At 39.4% G+C, this 15737-nt stretch overlaps 1 protein-coding gene across 1 annotated transcript in view; it reads left to right on the forward strand.

The window, feature by feature from the left end:
- Positions 1 to 270: 270 nt before the first annotated feature.
- The window catches only part of LOC140284737 (A-type potassium channel modulatory protein DPP6-like), a 236913-nt gene continuing 221446 nt past the window's right edge, over positions 271 to 15737 (forward strand). Inside the window, exons 1-2 of the mRNA XM_072378720.1 lie at positions 271 to 487; positions 565 to 631. Coding sequence (XP_072234821.1) covers positions 575 to 631 — 57 coding nt within the window. The 5' untranslated portion in view covers positions 271 to 487; positions 565 to 574. The remainder of the gene's footprint in view (positions 488 to 564; positions 632 to 15737) is intronic.

Genomic DNA, 15737 nt, shown 5'->3' on the forward strand with positions numbered 1-15737 from the left:
GAATTGGAAAAATACAGAGTAGGCTTGAATCATAGCTACTGAGGGGAGTGGGAACATGATCATTGTTTTGTTGCTTTTAATAAACGGCGCTGCAGAGTGTGGTATTATATGCGGGTCCTCATGATACATAATTACAGTGTACCCCGCAGTCCCTACCGCTTCTCTCAGCTCTGGAGTGGGCGAGCAGTGTTGACAGGCTCCCCCCTTCAACCCTGTAGAGCTGTCAGAACATATGCGCTTGCGCAGACTGTGCGCGAGCACATAAACACACAGAGACGCTGTCTGTGCAGGTTAGTGTTCTAAACCACAATCAAAGTGCGCGAATAAAAGGAACACAATCGGCAGGAAATTGCTCGGAAAAACAAGCAGGAGATCTCGTTTAAATATCTCGATTTCGTTTTGAGGAATAATATAAATTACTGAATGCATCTCAACCAGCTTTTTTCCGGGAACGCGTAACGTGGAGCGACCCAGCGCAGCGCACCAGGTAATCCAAACAGCTTTCTCTGCTCGAGTTTGGCACCAACTTTGAGCTTCTACTCTACTCTATTTAATTTTTTGCAGAGGTTTCACCATGAATCAGACCGCAGGAGCTACAAATGCGTACCGTAGATGCTCCAAGGGCGGAAAGGTAAGAAGGACTTCTTTACACAAGTTGGGATTTGGGCGAAACACTCGCAGTGAACATGGTATCGACTCTGGACTTTAGTTCATGAAAGCTTGTTGGGTCATTGTGCATTGGTGCGCTTTAGAAATGTCACAAAATTAGTGCGGATACTGTTTGTTTGGCAGAATACTTTGGTTGGTTAAAGTGAAACGTGTTGCTGCCCAGTTTTTCTACAATTTGGAAGCATTTTGAAGCGAGAAAAGTCCATTTTTAAATATGTACCAAACTTTTTGGAGGATTTTTATTTCTAAAAGTGAGAGGATAAAGGAAAACATGTGGTCGGTGTTTTTTGCTATTGTTTCAAATCTCTTGTGCAGTAACTGGACAGTCACCTACTCTTGTCATATCCAAACTAATGACACGTAACCACAGATGTTTTATTGTATCGAGCCTCTGATCCACATTATGCTGCTGCTATTTCAGTGTGGATGTATAGCAGCCAGCAGGCAGAGGGTGGATGAGGATGAGGATGGAAGGGCTGTGGAAGTAAAGCTGGAGAACGTGGGAGGACAGAGAGGGGAAAGGAGTGAGGTGGAGAGGGGACAGCATGAGTGTCTTTACAGTGAAACCACTAGAAAAGAAACAGCGGGGGCTGCGCTCAGTCCCAACACATCTGGCTCTGTCGGTATGCATCAACAGCGCAGATGAACTATGAAAGCTTATTTATCATCAACAGCTATGACACCTGAAACATCCACAGCAGACTCCCCCGTGCTTACAAATATTGATTTTTCTGGCTGCAAGTATTTGGAGTTGATGTGCATTGATTCGAGAGGTGCTTGTTAACTCATTGAGATGTTTAAAACATGAGGTAAATGAGCTCTGAATGGCATTGATGGGGCAGAAACAGACACTGTTGCATTGGGTTGTTTAACGCTCATCTTAATCGAGACTGACAGATTTGTTTTCCCTGTGAGAGCGATGACACAGGCCATTATCGCCTATTTCACACTTGGGGATACAGGGACTTGCAGAGGCCAAGTATTTTGTAATTTATTTTTACAGGCACAGCTTTAGGCTAATTGTAAAGGCTTTTTTATCCTTTCAGTGGTTCCCAACTTGGCATATGTTACAAGGTTTTGCACATACATACAGACGTGCAAAACGGCACCCAGCATAAATAACTGCATAAATAATTAGGCTAAAAAAAAGTAGAATGTAGGATTTGATCATTCTTATCTTGAGCATGCACATGCACACGTGTTTGCTTTTATGGACAAACAGCTAAAACAAATAGACTTAAATGTAAAGAAACTGTGTGGAATATGCACAAGTTAACGTAGACAACAGGTTAACAGGTTAGCCAGAAATAATAGCTAAAAGGCTACAATCGTACTGTAAACATTGTGGATAAATGGCTAAACAAAAAACCTGCAAAAAATAGATAAATAGCTAAAAATGTTAGTAAAAAGTAATGGATAAAAGAGCCTAAATAGTTAGCTCAAAGTACCCGACAATCAGCTAAAAGTAAATAATTGATTAGTCACTGAACTCGTTAGGCAAATATAAAGGATAATTTGCCAAACGTTGTGGTGTAGTGCAGCGTAAAAGCAGGAATATGACCACTTTTTTAAAGTCAGTTTTGCGTAACCACTTCTAAATCTTCTACTAAAGTGTGTAACATTTAGTACTTTAATTAATTAATTTATTCATTTATGTTTTTGCTTGGATGGGGAAGGCATAACACATTTGTCTTTGACTGGCTAACTTAAGTGCCATTCCCCCAAAGAGCTCCAAGGGCTATTTGAGGATAATGGGGACTAAGTAGCTCCCTGAAGGACAAATGTACCTTCATGAACTCTCTCCTCAACAGCTTGTCATTAAGTTCTGCATGAGCATGTTAAAGACCCATTAAACTGAGCCAGGTGTTTTGAAGCAGGGACACATCTACAACTTGCACGGTAGTGGCCCCAAAGGACTGAGTTAAGGAACATTGGGTTAGAGTCAGTTTGCCAATCACAGACGGAGTAGAGTTACCAGGAAGTTACCTGGGTAAAGGAAAGATTAAGTAAATGGTCCGAACAAAAGTTTATGACAAATACAAACAACCTCATGATGTTACCAAATCAGCTGTTTAAGAAGCAATTTACAAGACCCTTGTACCATATAGACTAACAGCTAAATTTTTACGTGTGGATGGACTCGTTCAGCCAAAGTACATAAAGATGCAGCTATCTGAGCCTAGTCTGTGGGTCTGTATTGATTGTAATGTGTTCCTTTGTTGTGGCTAATAATAATTTGTAATGATAGGTTCTCCTTGAAGCCATTTTTGGGTGAACAAATTATGTCTGACATGTTCCCTTTACAAGGAATAGGTTTCATCCTTTTCTTTGCTCAGCTGATATTCTCTGATATCCCCCTTTCTATGGACCACTACTACACCACTGCTAAAAGCATGGGCAAATGACTAAGCCAGGATACAAAAACAAATTGATAAAACCTAGCCAAAAGAGAAAAAGATTAGTAATTCAATTTCAATTCAGTTATAAAAATCACAACAAATGTTATCTCCAATTCAAGCCAATTATAATCCAATTAAATGGAATATCTTAAAAATTAGTCAAATTCGTTTTACATAATTTTACACCAAAAGCTACTTAAAAGAAAACCACAAATGACTTAAATAATTAGCAATAAGAAATGGATAAATGGGTGAAACCACTGAAAGTGATTGATAAATCCAATCAAATCCAATCCAGCTTTATTTATAAAGCATTTTACATTACCACAAGGACAAAGGTGCTGTACAGAATACATTAAAACATTAAAATTACAAATGCCATTACACAGACATATAAATATTGAATACTAAAATCCAAAGTGCTTTAAAACACATATAACCAGCCATGTGATAAATCCTAAAATAAAATAAGCACAAACTAAAATCAACATCTCACATGGTGTCAAAAGCCAAGGCAAAGAGTTTTAAGAAGTGATTTAAAAACAGACCGTGATGTCGTTCCACATTTTAGGAGCTGCGACAGAAAAAGTACGGTCCCCACTTAGCTTACGTTTTGTTTTAGGGACACTGAGAAGCAGCTGATCAGCTGATTTGAGTGAGCGGGAGGGTGTACAATGGTGCAGCAGCTGAGTAGTTATGAAGACATGGATTACTTTTAGTCTTTGTTTTGGCCAACTGCCTTAATTGATAAAAACTTTACTTCAAAACTGCCCTAATCTGACTGGCAAATTTAGGATCAGCATCCACTTTAACCCCAAGGTTTGTAATGGCCGACTTCTTTTACAAGGCCAAATAACCTATCTCAGTATGGGGAGTCTCAGCCGTGCCACTAAAAACCATGACTTCAGTCTTACTCTCGTTTAACTTTAAAAAGTTGAGAGCCATCCAGGCCTTCAAGACACTGTAGCAGTGAATTAGTACAGTTTCCATCTTTCTTTAGGAGAGGGATATGAATCTGGCTATCATCAGTATAACAGTGGAAAAGCACACCATGCTTCCTCAATATGGAGCCAAGAGGAAGCAAATCTAGGGCAAAGAGAAAGGGGCCTAAAACGAAAGGGGCCTAACAGATACATGGTTAAATAAGTGACCCAAAAATAATCAATGATACTCTTAAAAGTCCTAGATTGTACATAAGAGTGAAGTTTTAACACAGCAATAAACATTTTCCTAACAAGGTAATGATCTCAGTTTGAAGTCTTTATCAGCAGAGAGTGATTTGTTTTCTTAATTTTTGGTCCAACTTACATCAAAATAAGAAGATCAAGCTGGTTATGTTGTAAGGCAGAGCTGCCTTTTAACTGACGCTGTACACAGAGGTTCAATTTCAACTTGGATGCAGCACTCTGTGACGACATGTCAACGCATCCAGGAGGGAATCTAGGAGATCAAAAGAAATTACCCACCTCAGACAATTTGCCAGATATTCTTCAAAGTGACCTGAACTTGGTTCTAATTTCTCTAAGTCTTGGTACAACTCTCCCCAAACGCCTGTCAGATTGCTCCTAACTGAGCCTGAAGTAGACTTGTGAATGGTCGGTGTACAGCTGCAAAACCAAACTCTTCGAACTATTGTCTTGCCCTGAGGATATTATGAACCCACGCCCTCTTAGCAGCTCATGTCCTCCTCATCCTCAGTAGCAGTAATGTTGGGTCTGTCCTCTTAAAACTTGAGAGATACACCTTGCGTCCAAATCCACAGTTGGAATAACCAGCTGCTTCCTGGGTAATCTTTTTCGTCGACTCGCCACCAATGAAAAATGTGAATGCGATTTTTATGTGCACACCCTCTCCCCAGCTCTCTGCCCTACCCCTGTCATCCTGTGTGAAAGCAGCTTTAACCTTTTTAAGATTTTGTTTACGATTTAGAATAGGCTTTAGAATGGTCTATAAATAAACTGGTGACTTTATGATGGATATGTCCATATTTTACAGAGTCCATACTAAAGTACTGGTACTAAAGCATTATAAATGTTAGCTGAATAATCAGCCCATGAACAGTTTAAATAGTATGCTAGAAGAAAACATTTATGGAACGGTAATGTTTCAAATATGTAAATGAACATCTGAAATGGGTAGAAACAAAATAAGTTTGCTGAAATTGTCAGCTGAATATTGTAGATGAATGATTTCAAATTTGTGGTTGGAGCACGAATGTAAGCAGTACTGACTAAAGCTCAAATGAAAGCAACTCTAGAGTAGTTTGTGAGCCTTAATGTTGTGGGCTTTTGACTAATTTTTAAGCACAGTAAATTGCCATAGAGCCACTCGAAAGGCTGAGATATTGCAGTTCAGTTTCCAGCCCCGCACCCCACCATTTTGCTTTATAATCGCTTGACATACTTTTGGGCTTTTGATGGTGTCTTTGCAGGCTGTACATGTGCAGGGCTCACATGGAGATTTGTTTTCATGGCAGTGGCCTTATCCTTTTATATAGTATCCTGCTTGCTTTGTAGTGTTTTGTTTGTTTTCCCTGCAGGTTGATATTAGTGTCCATCCAATATTTATGATATGCTTCCTCTCACGGCTTGCTCTAAACCTTGGGTGTTTTATCTTTTCAATCAACTTTGTTGCCAGCAGTATCTGTTTCATTATCTGTGCAGTGGCCACTTTCACCCCACCAGCATTACAGTGGACCATTTCAAACTGTTTCTTCTTCTCTTTGAGGAGTGGTCTCTTTCTCTATGGACTTTCAATTTCTTGTCATGTTGACAGTTGGCCACTGAGACGTTTCACTGTGGATTAATGACTCTTTGATTAGGTCCGCATGTGTTCTGCAGGCCTCCCAGCAGGATAAGCCTCACATGGTCATCAGCTTGTGACCAGATCTGACAGGTTTATAAACACCTGAAAGGAAACAGAGCAAGTGTACTGTGTCTCTAGATTATTTTAGGATCCTTGAGAAATCTACTTGAAGACATTAAAGATGAGTCTGTGATGATGTTATTAGACGCCACAAATGTTGTTCAAGGTTTATTTTTGTCAAAGGAAAATTGATGCACTTGGATCTCACAACAAGATATTTCCAGCACAGCTTTATTGGACTTTAATTGTGTTATCTGTAACATAAACCATATGCCTCGACCTCCTCGGAGTCGATGAACTGCCTTTTTTGTTTTAAAGCCGCGGGAGAATCGTAGAGGAGGGAGACGGTCTGATAAGTTCTCCTCTGTCAGAAGCCTTCATGCACCATCACTGCAGTCACAACTGAGACATTTATGGTGGCAGTAAAGCTGCTACTTTTAATCTTTCAGCTTTATTAATTGTCACACTGTAGCTGTTTTGCTCTCTTTTGACAGGAGATATTTTCATCCAGAAGCTTTGTGGGAAATTTAAGAAAGTCTATTACATCATGTCCTTGTCAGGCAAACCACTAAATGCTCTCTGGTTTAATTCTCGGAGGTGTGAACACGAGCACTGTTTCACATTAACTCCAGACTTGTTGGTGGAAAAAACAGGATATTTTATGATGAGACATTAGACTGAAAAGTGTTTTTAATATTTTTTTACTTTTTCCAACCAAATTATTTTCAACTTAATCGTTTATAAGAATAAATGTTATAAATCTAACCACCTAATCTGCACTTGTTCTGTACTTCTGTACCTGTACTACTTATAATCGGTCATTTAAATAGATTTAGCACTTAATGTGTAAAGTTTTCTCCTGAGCTGAAGCTAGAACGTTGCTCCTCACTTGTTAATCACTTTGGATAAAAGCGCCTGCTAATTGATTAAATGTAAATTTAAATCTATTGTAAGGATCAGGGTTGTCTTTCTCTTAACCGGACACACTAAAGGTAAATAAATCGTTTTTATTTTACCATGGAACTTGATTATTAACCTTAAAACAACCACTTTTTGTATTGCAAGTTTTCTCTTCTGGTATTATTTGGTGTGAGCTAAGCTGCACACATTTCAAAACCAGAAATCTGAACATTTGATGAAATTAGGTTTAAAATCCATGTTTTATTTGATTGAAAGAAGAGAGTGAGAAGCTTTTACAGATTGATTTTGGATGTCTCTATCTTCACTCCATAAATCAGATAAAAAAAGACTGCTAACAGTCAGTTTAAAAAAAGGTTTTGGGCCATGTTCTCTGAATTATTTAATTTGTTCATTCTAACCCTAACCTTTCCTGTTTTATTACTTAATTCAGGAAAACTTATGTCTAAATGAGGAGTTATCTCAAATAAACACCCAAATGAGCTTTTTAAAGAATGATTATTCAGTCAGAAATTTTACAAAATAATCATAAAAAAGAGGAGAGAAACTGTGGTTTTATCTTGAATAGCTTCACAGGCTTTAAGGCTCATCTAAGTGAAGTCTTAGGAATGTTATACTGTCAAGTCATCAAGTACACAAGGGCTCTGACGCCGGCTTTTCAAAGCCAACATTCCTTAAGTCCTCTCATTTGCAGATTTTCCTGCAGGACTTCTCCAGAGCTCATTGCAGCGTTGCTGTTTGAAAACAGGTGGGTGAAACTGATTAAAACGCAACGTGTACATTTTAAGAAAGCTCAGGCAAGCAGAAATGTATTCATTTCAATCAATCTGTCTGTTGTGTTTCTGAATTTTTACAAATCTTCCACACAAGATTTATTATGTCCCTAGCTTTACGTGACTTTTAGCAGTTTACCGTTAACACCCGTTTCAAATATGTACCATTGGTGAGGCTTTCTTTCTGTCTTTTCTTCTTTATTTTGACCTTTTCAGGCTCTCTTAGTCTCACTCACTACAGCTGTGACATGAGTAAAGTCAAAGTGTTTGGGCCTTGTTTGGGACTGGGCCTATTTCTTCAACAGACATTATGCATCGTGTTGAGTGGCACAGGTTAAACTTACATAAAGTATTCCTCCCAGCTGGATTACCTGACATTATGCTAATGCTCAACATACAAAGTACACGCAGCTATCAAGAGTACTTCTCAAAGAACTTCACTTTATATTTGCATTAGTTGCTGCAGTGACATCAACATGGACAGTAAAAAAAACCAAAAACGTTTTTCTTGTAAACGTTAAACCGACGTGGCAAACTGTTTGATCCTCTGGGTAACAGGGAGAAAACTGTATCCTTTACTTCTGCCATGACAGAAGTGAAACAGTCACTAGAGGGCAGTGTTGTACTGTAAAGCGTAAACCTGTGAGGAAGTCATTATTGGGAATATCAGTGAAAACTAATGCTGTCCAGTTCAAACAGCCCTGCCACACATCCTACTTTTTCAAACTCATGCACATTACTGAGTCTGTAATGGTCATTATGCTCATTATTATTGGGGCAGAAGGAACATATTGTCACAGCTGTTGTGTTGGACTGCTTCAGATTTCAAACAGGATTTCCTGACAAAGTGCCCTGCAAGTTTGTTTGAGAGTATTTTTAAATGCTGAAATTATACATTTAATCAACTGGTGCATTTTAATGCACTCCGACTCCCCAGCCTCCTAAATCCACCACCATCTCCTCTTTGGCTGAGTATTTCTGAATAGAGTCGATGCTCCAGTTAGACTTTTTGATTTTTGTTGTGGTTTCACCACAAATCATATTCAATAAATCTAAGATTTTGCAGCTTGCACCTCCCACTGCTCTGGAATGTTTCAGAGCTTAACTTTTTTTCTCTCTACAGTTCCCGCTGCTCTTTTTATTTTTCCTCGTCTCGGTCACAGCAGGCTAGTTTGATTATCTTAGCCCTTGACAGCCCCGCGGTCCTGCGTGTGCACACTAAATCCCAATTAGCTCCCTCAGTTTCAGAGCCATTTGCGACTTTGCTAATCTCTGCATCAGCAAAGCCCAGAAAATCCCCCAATTCTTCTGATTAGAGATTCATGATGAGAATGTGAAAGTTTGATTTGTGAGACACAGAAAACAACAAAACTTAAGTGATTTTACCATGAAATGAATATGTATTAACTCCCGTTGGCCGCATAAAAAGCTGGTAGCTTGAGAAAATCTGTTATTTGAAAGTTTTAGGCATTACTTGTGCATCCAGTGTCACTGTGATGGTTTTAAACTAGAAGTGATTTGCTTCTACAATCATTGAGCTTACATCAGGACACAAATACCTTTGGCATACATTTATTAAGTAAGAGAGAGTACTAAACAGATCTTTACGAAGAGTAGAAGCTGAGATGAAAGGTCTTTGGACTGAGGGTAGACTCCTTAATTACCGCAGCTTTGTTGGCCATCAGCAGGGCAAACACCAGCACGAATGTGCCAAGTATTGATCCCTGCTCTCATTATACTGAGGTCCATTGTAATGCACAGTTATCACTCTGACTCTCCCACCGGGGTCTATGGAGATGATGATTGATTATTTTTTTTCTTTAGCCCTCTTTTACGCCTGCTTGGTAAAATGACAGGAGAATGTTTGTATCAATCATCTTTGCTCTTTCAGTTCCTTTACTCGAGGTGCTCTCCTGCTCGTTAGCACCAGTAATCTTTCTCTCATTTTGCTGACTGTGGATAACAGAACTGTGCCTTTGGTCAAGCTGAATTCCTGTTTGTACAGTGTTTTGCTAATGTCTCGAGCCACTCCTCATTTCTTTATATTTTGGCAGGAAAACAGGAAATAGGTGCTGTGATTTATTAGAATATGCAAACATAAATGTAAACACAGCCTATAGGGCGAAAACAGAGTTTGTACGGTTCTTGAAAGAACACTTGAAAGTCATTATTTGGTCTGAGCACCTTTTATTCTTCAACGCAGTCTGAACGCTCTGACACAAACTTTCTGTCATCTCTTTCAGTTCAGTTTCCTCAAATGATTTAAGGACACTGCACACCATGTTAAGATATGCCAAGTCTTCAGCTCTTTGGGAATCACTTTAGTGCAAAAATATTATTTTATATCTTTCAAACTGTGTTATCATTGGCATATTTCATAGATGAAACTAAACAAATGGTAACAAATTATATATATTTGTGGCAGGCGTCTGGTACAAAGTGCCTAAAGATACTATTTAAATTTGGTTCTTTGCTAAATTGTCTGTCATGTGTGAACGCTACACTGGTTCATCCTTTGAGGTAGGTGCCTTTTTACGCTTGAATGATTCATAGGTCAGTGTTTAAGTAGCTTAACAAACAAAACGTCAAATGACTGAAAATGGTAAGCTACAAGAACTGATAAGTAAGAAAAACTTTAAAAGAACTTCAGAAATCCTGGAGAACGTTTTCTTAAGACCAGTTTAAAAGAAAGTCTGACTGCTTGGAAGTGGAATATGAAGAAGTGAGGTGTGGCTCAAGACTTTTTCACAGAACTGAACTTGAGGCCTTTTGTCGTCTGCTTTTGATGGTGCTGTTCCCCAGCACATAAAAGCTACTGTCTTGTGGTGATGTGATCAAGCCTGTCTTGACCGTGTCTGTGGAAAAAATTTAAAAAAAAAGTGGGGGGGGGGGTCACTATGTGTGCGTGTGTGTGTGAAGTTGTTTATATTATGCACAAAGACATAACATCTGAGAGCTGAACCTCTATGTAATAAATAATGCAGCTCACAGACAGAAAAGACTCTCTTTTTTCTTCATTTTAACACCAGTAGATGAACTGTTTTTTTTTTTAGAAATGTGTTTTAGATGGCTAATTCTGCTGTAGTAGCATTTCTCTTCATAGTAACCCTCCGGTATGTGCATTTAATCATCAACTTCCGCAGCAGCGCTGCCCTGAAAGAGCTCATACTATGAAGAGGAAATCCTTCAGGAAATGAATGCTTCATTAGTGTGTCAGACAGGAGAAAAACATGCAAATACAATGTTATATGCTCACACGCTCAAACTTAGTGCTGTGCTGTTGTCACTTGGCTGCAACAACTCAGTCGTGGTTTGCTGTTTTTTTGGGGATGATTGACACCTCAGGGAGTGTAACCGCATGAGTCACCGGGACCTCCACGGCCATTTGAGTGAGCACTTGGCTGGGCAAAATGCTTGGGTCATGACAGCCCATCTGGTGGCGTATCACAAGCAGTCAACAAGGCCCGATGAGACAAATGGCCCCCGCAACAGTAAACAGTAGCCGTGGGTTGGCAGATAGACACTTGAGCCATATCTAAAATCACAGACACATCCACTCTGTGGCCCTTGGGGCCTCAGTACACATCAAACCAGGCGGAACTTACAGCATCCAAAGTGCCTCATCCTATCAGATCCTGTCTCAATGGCCACTTTTAGCACTTTTATGGCCATAAAAGTCCATCCAATGCAATGAATCTGAACCAAGTGGAGTTTCAGTAAAATATTGCAAGGTGCTGACGTGCAGGAGCTGAAGGTTAGGTTTAACTTTGCCCTCTGCTGGATAAAATACTTCAAGTCCCACGTCTCACTCGGCAAAGTGAGTTTCTGCATAATGAGGCATCTGAAATGGTGAAATCATACAATTGAACGGTCTCTTGATGGTGGGGTTTAAATTAAGTGGTTTCCATTATAAAGGATTTAGTTTGAGGGCTTTGAAAATTGCTCTGACTGTTTTTATCAAAAACTGATTCTGATGTTTTAAAGGCTTCAGTCTTGCATCACTCTACAGTTAAACTAGAGACACAGTGGGGAGTCTTATCCTATAATACAGAACAACAGGATTGCAGCTACTCTAAATAAACCATAATTTTATTCAGCCTTTTTTTTTTAAATGGATTTTTATGAAAGGGAATAAACAAGTAAGGAACAAAGATCCTTTTGTGCTGCTGGTGTGTTTGAGCCTGCAGTTGTAACATATGTTCTCACAGAGATGAGAAAGAAGGGCCACTTTCTGCTACAGTCACACATTTATCTTTATATATCCTGAACCCACGCAGCAGCGCTCAGGGCAAACTTGCGTGTTGAGTGGCCTCGGTCAGATATCCAGAGAGATGTATACAAATAGCCATACCTCTTTGTGGCTTTGCTGTACCTGTGTTCTTCACGCTGCAGTAAAATCAGAACAACTCAGTGAAACAGAAGGTGACAAAATTTAACATTATAATGGTTTTATTTATGACGAATACTTAGGAACTTACAGAATGTATTTGTCATCTTATAAAAGTTCAAATTCACCATCTAGAATTAATCTCTAGCAATCTTCATCACCAGCCAGAGGGCACAACACTTTTCTACAATAAGAAGCACAAATATGACTTGATAGATATGATACATAGTGAGGTGACACATGTTCCAAAAAGTGTCACTTGTCATTATTTCAACATATGAAAGTGTCAGTCTCTAAGTTGGCAGCGACGAGTGCTGATTTGCATTTTTGTCAGCCATTTAATCCTGGGTCTGTCAGTGTGCCTCTGAAGCAGCTGTAGTATATCTTCTTTAAGTTGCACTTTTAGTGCACCTCTGTATGTGTTTACAAAAGGCTAGGTGCTACTTTTTAGACAACCCTCTGAAAGGTTTCCCTTTTTTCTAACTTCAACAGTTAAGAGTTTATGTAATGAAACAACAACTGAGCTAAATGGATAAATGGTGGATAAAAATGTGATGCTGCTGTCTGATGAGTTGAGTGTTGGTGTCTCAACTTGCCTTGTGAGATTCCTTCTGACATGGTTTAAAAAAATAAATAAAAAATCCATGGTTGGCTTGTTCTAAAAGTCTCCTTTACAAAATATTTGTGTTTCTGTGACAGGACCAGAGTCTCAAAGGCTTGACATTACCATACCTATCTGAACTTTTGAGGCATCGTACTCCTTTCAGAGCACTGAGGTGTATGACTTGAATTACTTTTTGTTGTCCTCAGCCTTTTCCATTGTGACTCCTAATTTTTGGAACAGCATACCTTTCACATCAGAGAGGTTCAGACCCCAATCATTTTAAAACTGTGCTAATAACCTATTTCTTCTCGCTGGCTTTTAGACCTGGTTGAGTGGCAGATTTTGGCTCTTTTTTGATTTACTCATATTCATAGCTGTTTTAGATATTGCTAATTTGCTTTAAAGGTATTTTCTGAAACATTACATGGCAGTCTACAGTCCATTTTTCAAATACAAGGTCCTATGGTCATCCTCAGCTCTATTTACTACATGTATGAATATTCAAATACAGGAACGGATCACATGAGTTACGCTTTGATTGTGCTGGTTTTAGAAGTGAAATAGAAGATATTCATGTGATTTGGTTGGCTCAGAAATAAGGACTTTGTTGGCTTGGTGAACACAACTCTTCAAGCTCACAGAGTTTAATTTGGTTGTCACTGGGGCAGTTGCAAAAAGATTACCACCATCCAGCTCACAGTGGCAATCATCTGAAACTGGTATGATTAACTTCATCATCTAGAGTTACCGGATCAGAACAAAGTAAGTCCAGTGTGTGGGTGGATTCTCTCCTTTAACCTTCAGGTCTGGCAGTCGAATTGTTGCACTTGTGCCCATCATCACAGTGACATCCAAAACTGTGCCTGTCGCTTTTTCAACACTTGGATTCTAAAGCTTTTTTGAAACCACACAGAGTCGGGTGAAGTGTCTGGGCAAGCTTTGTCAGGCTCCCTTTAAAGATATGTCCATCTTTATCTTTATATGTGCGCACACAACATCCAGTTAGTTTGCTGATCAAGAAGATTTCCACATACAAAGGGTTTATCTGAAAAGTGAACGTTAAAAGGACTGACTTGCTGTTGAGAAGAAGATGCAAAGATCCGTACAGCCAGATTATATTTTTGGCATTATGGACCGAAATAAACTCTTTGTTTCTGAGAAAACCGTTTTATTCTATGGAGCCACAAAAGCACTCTGCATTGACCCTTTGCATGGAACCAGTGATTCCATCATTTCATCATAGCTTCAAGTGTCCTGGAAATATCCTTGTCTTTGAAATTCTTTTTCTGTTCCTCTTGGTACGCTTTTCAGCTGTAAGCTGTTGAAAGGTAACTTAAGGAAAATGTGCACTTTTAGCCATCTTATCGGTTCACTGCAAGTGACACTGTGCAACAGCTAAATATAGTACAACGGCACTTGCTGAATTGTATTTCGCTGTGAGGAAAGTTGAGCAAGTGTCAAACTTTATCAGGGTGGGCTATTCACCTGAGCCACTCAATGATAAAACAACAAAGCAAAATAATAAAGGACCCCTGCAATAAGGGCTATTTATGTGTATGGAAAAAAATCCAGCATAGGATGATGTGCAACCAGCCATGGTGGAGGAAAAGAGGTCAACTGTGGGTGCCAGTTTTTCTCAAAACCAGCTTGAGTTAGGTTTTGCTTGTCTGGCTTCCAGCTACAGTTTTACTGTGGTTTTGATCAGCCCTTCATGCCACGGTAACTTCCTGAAGGCAAGTTCGTAGACGTCGGTTGTAGCAGTGATCACACTGAAAGATGATTGTCTTAAATTTCTCTCTCTGTCAGAAATTTGTCCCAAGCTTGCAAGGTTGTTTTTGAACCTCTCCTACTGGCCGTTGTAGGACTGCTATTTTTTTTAGAAAATACCATGATTCTTTGAGGTTGGTCATCTTTCATCTGTAACGAGCAAAAACCCCACAGTTTACACCAGCATGATGTTGATGTTGGCTCCTGATTGCTCATGTGTGTTGTCTCACGTTGACACGCCTTGGGCAACAAGACAAAGCTCTAGGTGGTTTGATTTGGATCACTTTACCTGATAACAGCTGAATGTATTTGCTTTGTACCCTGGTTTAAAACTGTTTTACACAATCAGTAATTTAGATTTCTCTGTTTTATTTTTGTCTTTAATCTTGTTTCCAATTATCTTATTCCAAATTAATCTTAAAAGATGAAAATAGATTGGGTTGAGAGTAGATTTTGTTTCACTTAAATTCTTTTTATCCCATTTTTATTTTCATTACCACCGTTAGAAATAAAAATACTTTGAATCCTTGTGCTGCACCTAATCATTTAAACTGAGACGGTCATTTGGCTTGAAGGCTTAGCACTCTACTGACTTGGCCGTGACTTTTACTTATTGTTTAATGAGCTCTGTCCTTGTCTCACCACGTTTCCAACCTGTAGCCTTTATTGAAATGTATAACATGGCCCTGCTGCAGACCATTTTCATGTTTCTGGCCGAGGCAGTTTTACTGACTTATCTCAAAACGCTGGCGTATGACCGATTGCAAAAGCCTTCTCTGTCCTCGGATCCATGGCAGCTAAAAAGAAGTGATTTGCCAAGGTAACTCCCATGGTGCTGTGCATTGCCCTAAAACAAGATGGTGTTCCCCTTGACAATGATCACACACTGCTTGAGCATAAACAACGGTCTTACTGTGGCCTCAAATGCAAGCATCCAAATCAGTGCTTTGTAAATCATCCTCAGGAGGCATGCAAACACAGATCCATCCTGTGTAGCCAAAAACATTTATGGACACACTGGCACATTAATATAAATGGATAAAGAGTACCAGGCCAATGCTGTGTACTGTCGGCCAGTAATGATAGGGGCTTTTGTAGCAAAATGGCAGGGATTCTGACAGATGAGAGGATCAGTGAAGTCATCAAGAATTCACACAGTTCAATTCTAAACTGGAGCCGTCATTAAAGTGTAACAAAAGCAGAACAGTTTCTGATATTGTGCAGCTGCTGAACCTTACCTTGCTGCCCGTTTGTATTAGTCTCATTTAATGGGTTTTGTGCCTCCAGACACTACAGTCTAAAATCAGCAGCACGCTGTACACAACAGCTGAAAGTGGGGCAAATATGCAGGAGGA

The sequence above is a fragment of the Leuresthes tenuis genome, unplaced genomic scaffold, assembly GCF_036924035.1.
Source record: "Leuresthes tenuis unplaced genomic scaffold, fLeuTen1.0.hap1 SCAF_24, whole genome shotgun sequence".
NCBI classification, from domain to species: Eukaryota; Metazoa; Chordata; class Actinopteri; order Atheriniformes; family Atherinopsidae; genus Leuresthes; species Leuresthes tenuis.